The sequence below is a fragment of the Emydura macquarii genome, unplaced genomic scaffold, assembly GCF_026122565.2.
Source record: "Emydura macquarii macquarii isolate MOO-44397 ecotype Brisbane River unplaced genomic scaffold, CSIRO-AGI_Emac_v2 contig_306, whole genome shotgun sequence".
NCBI classification, from domain to species: domain Eukaryota; kingdom Metazoa; phylum Chordata; order Testudines; family Chelidae; genus Emydura; species Emydura macquarii.
Window position 1 is genome coordinate 10901110 of NW_027130443.1, and position 10157 is coordinate 10911266.

Below are 10157 nucleotides of genomic sequence, written 5' to 3' on the forward strand. Positions count from 1 at the left end.
TTTCCCAGGGCAGGGAGGCCTCTGCTGCTGCCGCTGCCGCTGCCAGCAGAGTCCTCAATCAGCCGTGGCTTCAGGCTCTTTTCTTTCTCCACCTCTTTTTTCCTACCCCCGTCCCAGCCTTGCGCGGCTGCTTTCTGGTGTATCCGGCAGTGCCACCTGCCCAATGGGGCCACAATAAGATGTAAAGGCAGAACAGGACGCTAAGACCCCCGTCTGTCAGTGGCGAGGGGCCTTTTGTACATCCCCGTTACCAGACTGGAGGAAAGGATTTGGGGATGAGGTCTGCAGGGTTCTGGGTGCCTCAGGGGTCAGGACAGCAGTTTTTTTGCAATCTGATTTCTCCCGCGGCAGAAAACCGTCAGGAGTCCAGCATGAGCCTGGCGAACAACGGCACAAACAGCATCAGCATGTCCGTGGAGATCAATGGCATTGTCTATACAGGTGAGGGGAACGCGCCCGGGTCTCTGCCTTTCTCGCCCTCCCCCTCGCTAGCCCCCTGCTGGCCCAAAGAGTCTGACACAGCAAAACGCTGAGCTGCTGGCGATCACGGTTACGTGTACCTGGGAAACGATGCCCCAAGAGCGACCGAAGGGCCCGATCAAGGATCAGGGCCTCATGGTGCTGGGTGCTGTACGAACCCAGGGAAAGCTGTTTGATCAAAGCACAGGCTCTGGTCTCAAGGTCCTATTCTGCAGTCCCCTCCCAGCCTGTCCAGGGATGGACCGGATTGCTCTGTGCTGGACATTCCTCGTCCCCTGAAGTCTTTCGGTCCTGGCATTTGGGAAGCAGTGACTTGCCTCTCGCCAGCTCGCTGCCCCACAGCAACGTGCCTCCAAACTCTTCCCTCTAGGGACGAAGGCGCTCGCGAGTTATTTTCACGAAGCAGCACTTAGTTAGTTCACCTAGAGGCTGAAATCAAGGCCCCGTTGTTCTGGGTGTGGCACGGACACCTAGCGAGAGACGGTCCCTGCCCTGAATAATTTACAGTCTAGATAGACACGGTTGGGAGGGGAAACAGAGGCACAGTGACCTGCCCGACGTCATGGCGGAGCTAAGAAGAGAGCTTTGGGCTCATAGGCCAGCGCCCTAATCACTAGATCACCCGCCTCCCTTGAAGCTTATCCCTTCGCTGCTGATTGCAGAGTCTCTTGCTCCTTTCCTGAAGCAGCCGGCCTTTGACGGAGCCGGATGCTGGGCCAGATGGATCCCTGCTTTGAGCCAGTCTGACAGTTCCTATGCATCATCCTAGCACCAGAGGCTCCAGCTGAGATCAGGCCTCAGTGTCCAAGCCGGGGGAAGGGGGGAGGAGGAGGAGCGGTCTCCCCACTTCGCAGCGCACTGCCCCTGACAGCCTCTGCCTCTTGTCTCTCCCCCAGGTGTGCTGTTCGCGCAGACTCCCGGCCCCTCTTCCTCCTCGCTCCCTTCCTCCGGGTACAGCAAAGGAAACAGCAGCCGGAGTAGCAGCAGCAATAGCAGCAGCGGCGTGGGGACCAGCAGCGTCCCCCAGGCCACCCCGGCTGGTTTGTCCGCCCCTCCAACCTCTACCTCTAACAACTCTTCGCCTTAACCCTTCCCCCCCCCGCCCCGCCCATGGCAGCGCCTCATCTCACCAAAAGACAAAAAAAAACAAAAAACCCCCACCCTGAGCTTCTCTCCCAGCTGATGCCAAAAACCAAACTTGCATCCGGCTTTCCCGGGGGTGCGGGGGGTGGAGGAATCACCATCTCCCCTCTCCCCCCCCCCCCCCGAGAGGACTGGATAAAGAGTTTTGTGAGGAGAAAAGCTTTAATCCAGGGTGTTTCATTAAGCAGCCTGGACTCTGAGCCAGTCGCTCACCATTAGCTATCGTAAACGCTGAACTCTTTACCTCGCACACACCACACTTTGCACTGTGCGTTTGTTTGTTTTTAATGTTGTTCTTTTCAATTGTGTTCTTTTGGATACCTCCAGACAGACACACAGTCGCGCCGACGCCTGCGACTTAGGTTTTTAATGAAACCTCCCGCCTTTTTTTAAAAAAACAGAGAACGAAATTTGAAAATCGGGAGGAATTTTCCTTTCCATCTTTTTTTTTTTTTTTAAGACCTACACTCAAACTATATGGCATTTTACGGGGTGGTTATTTGGATCCTTTTTTTTGTAAATAGCTTCTATTTTATTCTCTAAAGAAAAAAAAATCAAAACCTTAACACACAGAAAGTGATATATATTTAGTGTTCGTTCAGGGAGACAGGACTTCGCAAACTTTGAACCTGCTTTTTTCCTTGTTGCTGTCTGAGGTCGATCTCTGGTCGATTTCGATCTGTGCTACTTTCTTTTGAATGCTGGCGACACCCGTGGTTCCGGTGAGAGCCCGGGTGACCCCAGCGAATGAGCTCAGGTGTTTGTATGCAGGGTGGAATTGGTGGAGGGGTTAAGCTGCATTTGACATTTCTTAGGGTTGAAGTTGTGTAGTTGATCTGCAGTTATTAGGAGGCTGTTTTGTAGAGCTGCCTCGTTGGGAAAAGTCTGCGTTTCTAGTATCCATTTCCTTCAGAGATAGAGGTAAAGGGTTAGGCGTCGCCTCGTCAAGTCTTTCACTCCCCTCCACAACTAGCTGATGGACTTTGGACCTCTAGGGGCTTGATCCGGTCCTGATCCAGAAAAGCACTTATGCACGTGCTGGACTTTAGGCTGGAGCCTTAGTGATGTGGATGGGGTTACTCACCTGCTCCAAATTAAGCACGTGCGTAAGAGCAACGCACTGGATCAGGTCCAGAGGGCTCAGCAGAGGGCAGCCGGTATAACGCAGCACTGTCTGCCGTCTCACTCAGCGCAGGCAGCTTCCTTCGTCTGGGTCCCGCTTCAGCAAAGCGTGCGCTCGAGGCCCGCTGGCTTTAAGGGGACTTCGGCAAACGCTTTCCCGTTTCGGTTTGAGTGCTGTGTGGACGGGGCTGAGCGCGTCGGTGGTGCGGGAGTGGGAGAGGGTGCATGTGGATGTGTCGTTGCGTGATGCCAGTCCCCCACTGCAGCAATATGCTTGCCCTGGCTGGCAGGATTTCTCTGGGCGTTACCAGAGGAGCAGCAAAGGGTGCGATTCTGGCTTGTAGGCTTTAGAGGCAAAAAACCGGAGAGGTTTTGTATCGCGAGACAGAACGGTCAAGCTACCTGAATTCCACTTCCCCTCCCCAGCCTGGAGCACCCTCTGCCTTCCCAGGAGGTGCCTGAACCGAAAGCCTGGATCCAGCGCCGTGAACAGTGGGGAGGGTCAGATCCACACTCCACAGCTGGCCCCTGTCGCTAGGACGGGTTGAAGCGAGGTCCTGGCTCTGGATTCCCCAGCTATAGGAATTCAAACGCGACAGCTCAAGCCCAGCTGCAGTTGGGTTTTTCCTTCATCTCCCTTTGCCTCTTTTATTCCCGCTGATCTGGACCTAGGTGTGAGGGAGTTAGGCTCCCAACTCCCACTGACTTGCGCCTAACTCCCTCTGGTCTCTTTGAAAATCCCAGGCTTAAACGCAATCTGCGGCCCAGTGGCTGCTGCATGGTTGAGGGGGAGAGACAGAGAGAGAGGGTCCTGCGTGCAGCGGCCTGCAGTTACGGACAACTTGGCATCCGCCCAAGAGCCCAGCTGGCCTGTTACACTTGCCCTGTTTTGTGTTGTTCTCGGGTGTTTCATTTCTCGGTGGAGAAAATTAACGTCGATGAATCCTCTGCTTCCCGGCCCCACCTGGGGAACCCTGCTCTCATGTGCTTACAGTATAATTCTCACCCTGTAATTAGGTCCAGGGAGGCTAATTTAACGAGCTGTGTGTTGTGCTCCTGGGAGGGTGCGGGGGGTTATTTTGGAGGAGAATTTTAGAGACAATCTAGGGCTTTCGTGCTGAATTCATCTTTCTGGCAAGGGTTGAGGAGCCTGAAATGTCCCCAGCTGGGAACACTCCTGCAAGGCGCTGAGTGTCCGAGGCAGCTGGGAGTTGAGAGTACTCAGCACTCCTCAGGATCAGGCCTTAAGCGTGTGTCCTGCGGTAGCCATGTGTTTCCTCTGCCCTGTCCTGTGACTGAGCGTATGGGCACCCAGCACGTCCCTACCTGCGTCTCAGTCACTGCCCGTGAAAGGGCTGATTCTGATTCTCCGTTGCTGTCGTGTACACCTGCGCAGAGGGCGGGCGTGAAGCAAAAGTGAATCAGACTGGTAACGCTTTGCCCCTGCTTTTGCACTGTTGTGAACGTCCGTGCAAATGGCGAAGCTATGGCGTGGAGACCCGAAGCCTCTCAGCCTGGCCTCTCTTGCAAAATGCTGGCAAATCTACCACCAGCGGTTGCTTTGAAAAGCAAACAATGGGGGAGGGGAAGAAAACAACTGGATTTTTCTACACAGTGTCTTTTCCTGCTGATTTTTGTGCTTTTCTGTTTGATAAACAGGCTCCCAACCTCCCCAGCCTGTTTTTCTAGTCCCAAACCATTCTGACCCCCTCTAGCTCCCTGACTCTGCATAGAGTCCGCAGCCTCCAGCCTGATCTCTCACGGCTCTGCTGGAAACCAGCACAGAGAATCGAATCCAAAGGCAGTGTTGAAATCCAGATTGTGTGCACATTTCCCCCCAGCCCCTCGCTTCTTTCATCAGATTCTAGATATTTTTCACACCTCATCATCTGTTCAAGGCTGAAGCAGCAAACTGGTTTGTCATAGGTTTCTCTTTATTTTTTTGACAGGTGAAGAAAATGACCAGAAAAATCCGGCGTACTAGATAAAAGTCAATGAGGTCCCTGCTTTCCGTCTCTCGGCACTTTTCCCCCACTCCCATTTTCTGTCTGGGTTGGCTGTAGCACAAACTGGGGGAAGTGTTTCCTAATGTCTCCCCGGCAGTTGCCGGCTAAAGGCAGATTTAAGGACTGGATATTTTCAGAAGGGCTCAGTGCTCTTTTGAGGCACTGAAATAAGTGGGCAGATTTTCAAAGGAACCCGGCACGTTGGGTCTGGAGCTTTTTTGGTTTTAAAGCGGATCCCAGGTGTCACAATGGAAGCGGAGCACTCACACCGATTGTGCGTTCTAGCCCCAATTGTGGGGTGTGGAGCATTTGAAAATGCGGCCTCACCGCCCAAGATTTTTACATGCCAGGCCTTTGGGACTGTAGGCAGACAGCGTTGCGAGTGGGAGCGTTGCGGTGGTGCACGTTTTTGCAGTGATGTTTTTAGAATGTTCACTGGGGCTTCATCTTTTTGTAACTCTCCATCCTGAATGTTCAAGAGACACCGTGGGCTCTTCCCATTTCTGTCTGAAAACATTCCCCCGGCATCGTCGCAACTAACCTGATGCTCCCTGAAGGAGATTAGAGACAAGACAAAATCCCTGGAGGTTATTTTTAGGTTGTTTTCCTTTGTGCATCTGCCAGCCCTTTGTGTGTGGTCAGTTTCACTGGTTTTCCCCCTCTGCGAGGCCTGATCCAAAGCCCATTTCCCTGGTTGTTCAAGCCCCTGGCTACTCAGTTTCCCTTCTTAAGAGTGGATCGAAGGTGATTGTGAAAGCAGGAAAATTGGCAGAGAGACTCCAGGGCAGGTTCTGCTGCTTTCAGCTCATTGAAATTGACACGGTCTCAAGCCGATTGCAAAACCTTCATAAACAGTCCCTTAAAGCTCCCCAGAGCGGCTGCCCGAGAGGAACGGGTCACTCACACCGAACGCAGCTCTCCGTGCCAGCAGACCCACCTCCCGCCTAGTGGGGAGCTAGCCAGGAACCCCCTCTCCTGGAAGGAGCAGGATGACCATGACCCCTAGGTTTTATCATATGCAGCGTCTCTTCCTTTGGGGGTGGGGTGGGAAGGTTGGAGCACTAAGGTGTCCCTAGGCCCGGTCAGTTTATACCTGTCTAATTATGGCCGTTAGGAGTGTGACTTTTTACCATTATAATTAAAATGGTACAGCCCCTAGTGTGGATACAGTTAAGACAGTATAAAGGTGACTTATACCAATTTAGTTATTTCCCTTCTCCGACCGCAAATAGCACCTTTATACCAGAGTAACGGATCCGCCCTAGCGGAGCGGTTGTGCTTTAACGATAGTTACAGTGGCACACGTTTTGCACCTGGAGGCAAAGCAGAGGAACAAGGCGGCGTCAGCGAGCTGGGCGCGTGCTAGTGCCAAGCGTGCGTCTGATGGAAAGGAAGGAGAACAGGAAGACAACGTGAAATAAGAGAGATTTTGATTCCAGGGAGGGAGGAGCCGCGAAGCTGCTTAAACCGTGATGCGGAGAGAGGCTGGAATCGATGGATTTAATCCTGTTGAATGTTAAAAGCTGTCTCCCTGCCTCTCTGCTTCAAGGGTTAATCAACTTGGTCATAGAGGGAGAGGGAGCGCACCATCTGAAGAGTGGAGATTTGTCCTCGTGCCTGGCCTTAGACTTGAGAGTGGGAACACCTCTTTTCCCTGGGAGAACGTGACCACGCCTGTGCATGTGTGAGCCCTGTGGGGTGCGTACCCATGACGCGTTAGCCCTGGTATAAGTGGGTGCAGCGGCTACTGATTTCAGTGGACTTGGCGTCTGCTTCTGCCATGGCTCAGGTTGGTCTCCAGTGCATCCCGGAGCGTGAGAACGAGCCACGCTGCAGAAGAAAAGCAGCTGCTCCAGGCTGCTCCGTCTTTGGGAGTGCCACGAGCTGTGTTCTGCAAAGCGGGCTGCTGGGCCCGCCGGAGGGGAACGCTGGCGCTTCCCCATTCTCAGTTAAACGGACCTGGATCTGCTCCGTAACATCCCTGCCATCTCCAGCCCATGGGGCCTCTGCTCAGCTGAGGAACGGCTTTGCAATCCTGGGCACAGATGGTGCATTTTCACTGCCAGTAAACTCCCAGTAACCAGCAGGGCCAGGCTTCGCTACTCCTTTATTTCCCTGGCTGCTGAGCTCCTGGGAGGAAGCTGTGCCTTTCTGGGAGGTGCCCGGGCTTCGCAGGTGGCTGAAGGCGTCTTGGCCTCCCAGAGAATCCGGCTAGAAATGCGCTACCTGCATGGACTTGTCACTCACGTGCCCCTTTGACCTTAGAGGTCAGGGGAGCTCATCAAGCCGCTCTCTCTGTTCCTTCCAGCCTGGCTGATGGAGATAGCCATTGCGTCTCTGTCCTCTTTAACCAGGCAGCTGTTTTGTATTTAAAAAACACTCGGTTCATGATGCAGCGCCTTCCCTAGAACTCGGGATCCAACCCATTCGAACCAGTGAGACGCTCCCATTGACTTAGAATGAGACAGATTCTAGACGCGCCCACTCCTTTTAAACTCAGTGACCATTAGCATTTCACTCCCTGACCCCTTCCACTCCCCATGGCGCTGCTGCCGGAGTCTTGGCGTGACAGTTCCTCGTTAGGCAGCGCAGCAACGAATCAGACCTCAGGTGGCTTCTACACCAAGAGCCCGGTAGGCGTGATCTCCGAGGGGCGACATTTTTCATGCTCTATGGGACGGCTCCTGCAGAGAAGCCGAGGCAGCGTCCATCTCTCTCGGCCGCCGTTCAGGCAGGGAGAATATGGAAGCAAGGGGGTGAGAGAGATCTAGCAGCAGGCCGCTGGAGGGGCAAGCTACTGTGGTGGAGAAAGCTGTGTGGTTTTATAGAGCCCGGGTAAATGACTCTCTCTCCTTGGATTGTTGTGTGTGCCTGTTGTCCTGAATCCCTCGCAGGGTTAGGGCAGAGGAGATGCACACTGGACTTCCTCATCCAGCCGCCAGTTCTGTAATGCAGCAGGGGAGGGTGCAAGAGCCAGGGGTGTTGATAAGCAGCTTGGTGGGCGTTGGCACCTGGAGACGTGCCTGACAGGTGGAAGGCGTGAGCTCCGGGGAGCTCAGGCTGGGGGGCGAGACGCCATTAGCCCGACCGAGCTATGGGGGGCAGGGGTTGACACTGGAGGGACACGGCCCTTCTCAGCGGTTGCACTCGTGAGATTGGGGGTTCCGGGGGCTGCACTGCTGCCGAGCGCAAAGGCCAGGCGAGTCCTGCAGGGCGGGAGGGGTGCCAAGGCGCTTGTGGCGGGAGGCAGCGAGCCGCCACTGGGGGGGTGATAGGGAAAGATCCCACCTCCCCCTCCCCCAATGGCATGGGGCAAAGGATCAGACTGGGCGACGGAAGCCCCGGCCGGTGTCGCGTCTCCACCAGGGACGCAGCCCATAGGGATTAAAAGGCAAGGCCTGATTTTTCCGAAAAGCAGAGCCCCGGCCACCTCCTGCCGGAGACAAAAGGAACCGCTGGAAATCGGGTCGCAACCGTCTGATCTTGCAAGGGGCCGGGCACCTCCTGTAAAGCCCAGAGGACCCTCAACTCCCAGGGAGGCGGGAGCCTCCGAAACACCTTGCGGGATGGAGGGCATCGTGGCTGAAGGGCCGGATCCAAAATCCATTGAAGTCAGCCGCGGGGACGTGGCTAGATACACCGATTTGTACTGTAACAGCCTGCTGTTGAAGCTTCCACCTCCCCTCTTGTCCTCCGCAAACACACCACAAATGACAGTCCTTTGTCCCACTGCCATTTGCCTTGCTTGCCTGCCGGCCCCAAATGCCGCCTGTTCCCTTGTGCTGCGTCTTTGCTTTGGAAGCCTCCTCGGGGGCTGCTGCCTCTGGAGCTCCGTTTTCATGGAGTCCGCGCAGCTCAGCTCCCCGCTAGCCGGCAAAGCTCAGCTCCCCACTAGCCGGCCCAGTAACCCGGGACTTTATCCCTGCTGCGAAAACCTAGCACTTCTTGGATCTCTGATGAGTCTCAGTTCTGCCCCAAGTCAGCAGAGCACTTGGATGTGCTTCATTGAATCGGGGCCGCGTGTTTTTGCCAGCGTCCGATGTCACGGAGCGATGCATTCTGGGCGGCCTCTAGCAAACCAAGAACCATGGCTGCAGTCTGACAAATGGCACCTATTCCCAGGCTCCGGTCAGTTTCCCTTCCAGCTGCTCGGCTTTCTTTTTAAACTCCTTCATTGGAATTGACCCTGCAGGCTAGGACCAACCTCTCTGCTAATCCGCAGCCTACGTTTGGTATGCAACTCGGGTGAGATCAAAGATCCCGAAACCCTCTCTCCGCAGCTAGATAAAACAAAGGGTTTTCCCCTCTCCCACATCCTCAAAGCCAAAACCTGTAGCTAGAGAAGTCTCATAGGCACAGACCGTGCGTCTGACTTCTCCATCACTGCGGGAACCCATGGCTGTTCTCGGCCCATGGTGGGTGCAAGACCAGTGAGGTGCCTCTCCGTTCTCTGTAGACAACCTCGCCAGTCAGGCCCTGGGTGCTTTGCTGTGAGCCTGTGCTAAAAACATATCCTGTCTCGGAACGAATACGTTGCACGCCTTGTACGCGAAGGAGCCTTTGGAATTGGGGTGGGCTGGGGGGGGCAGACGTTCTATATCAAATTCTATATCTTGTGTGTGTTTTGAGTGTGTGTATAAAGCAAAACCAACCAACCTTCGGTGTAAAACGTGTTTCTAATGCAATCTGGCCTCTCTGAGCAAGAGCAGGATTGGAACTCAGGGGAAGACGACCTGCTGTCTGGATCTGATTGTACTGGGGATGGGGGGGTGGAGGGGAAGAGAAGGGACAGGGCAGGATTTGCTTGCTGTGTCATTTATTTTAAGTTCGGGGGGGGGGGGGTTGAGGGGGTGGGGGGCGATTTCTTAGCCCTGACTTTTCATCCGGGAGAAACTTGCCTTAAAGTTGCCTGGCCCAGCAGGTGGGTGGGTGACCCTGGGTTTCTCCGGACCTGTAAGAGAGGCAGCGTGGCTAGTGGAGCTTGGAGCTTTTTTTCTGCCTTGCTCTCGCTGCCGGAGGCCCGTGCGGCAGCTTCCTCCCGGGACTGCCAGGAAACCTGGAACTGAGCACTACTGAGATACTTGACTTCAGAAAGGATCTGCATGCGCTTTGCTGGGGCAGCCCCCGAGTGGGCCAGCCTTGCCGCGTGGGGGATGGGGCTGGGGCTGGAGGTGCCTACAGCGCAGACAAGCCAGAGTTCACCTCCGCCTGGCAAACACTGGACAGCCCAGGCAGGTGGGGAAAGGAGATTCTTTCCTACCAAGGGCCATTCCCCACTGCTCACCCCCTTAACTCTTCTCTGGCTGGCCCCAAAATCCCCACTCGCCCAGGGCTCCGAGGAGCCTGGCTGCTCACTTCTGAAGGTCTGTCTAGGATGATGCGGGGAGCTCTTGGCGCTAGGACTAG

At 54.9% G+C, this 10157-nt stretch overlaps 1 protein-coding gene across 4 annotated transcripts in view; it reads left to right on the forward strand.

The window, feature by feature from the left end:
• The window catches only part of ARID3A (AT-rich interaction domain 3A), a 109090-nt gene extending 99786 nt beyond the window's left edge, over window positions 1-9304 (forward strand). For 3 of the 4 annotated variants that reach the window (XM_067559033.1, XM_067559040.1, XM_067559026.1), the window contains exons 8-9: window positions 352-441; window positions 1377-1686. In XM_067559033.1, the coding sequence (XP_067415134.1) occupies window positions 352-441; window positions 1377-1567 (281 nt within the window). In that variant the 3' untranslated portion in view covers window positions 1568-1686. Of the gene's footprint in view, window positions 1-351; window positions 442-1376; window positions 1687-4694 lie in introns of those variants that run through there. The other variant, XM_067559048.1, reaches the window with a different exon arrangement.
• The last annotated feature ends 853 nt before the right edge of the window (window positions 9305-10157 follow it).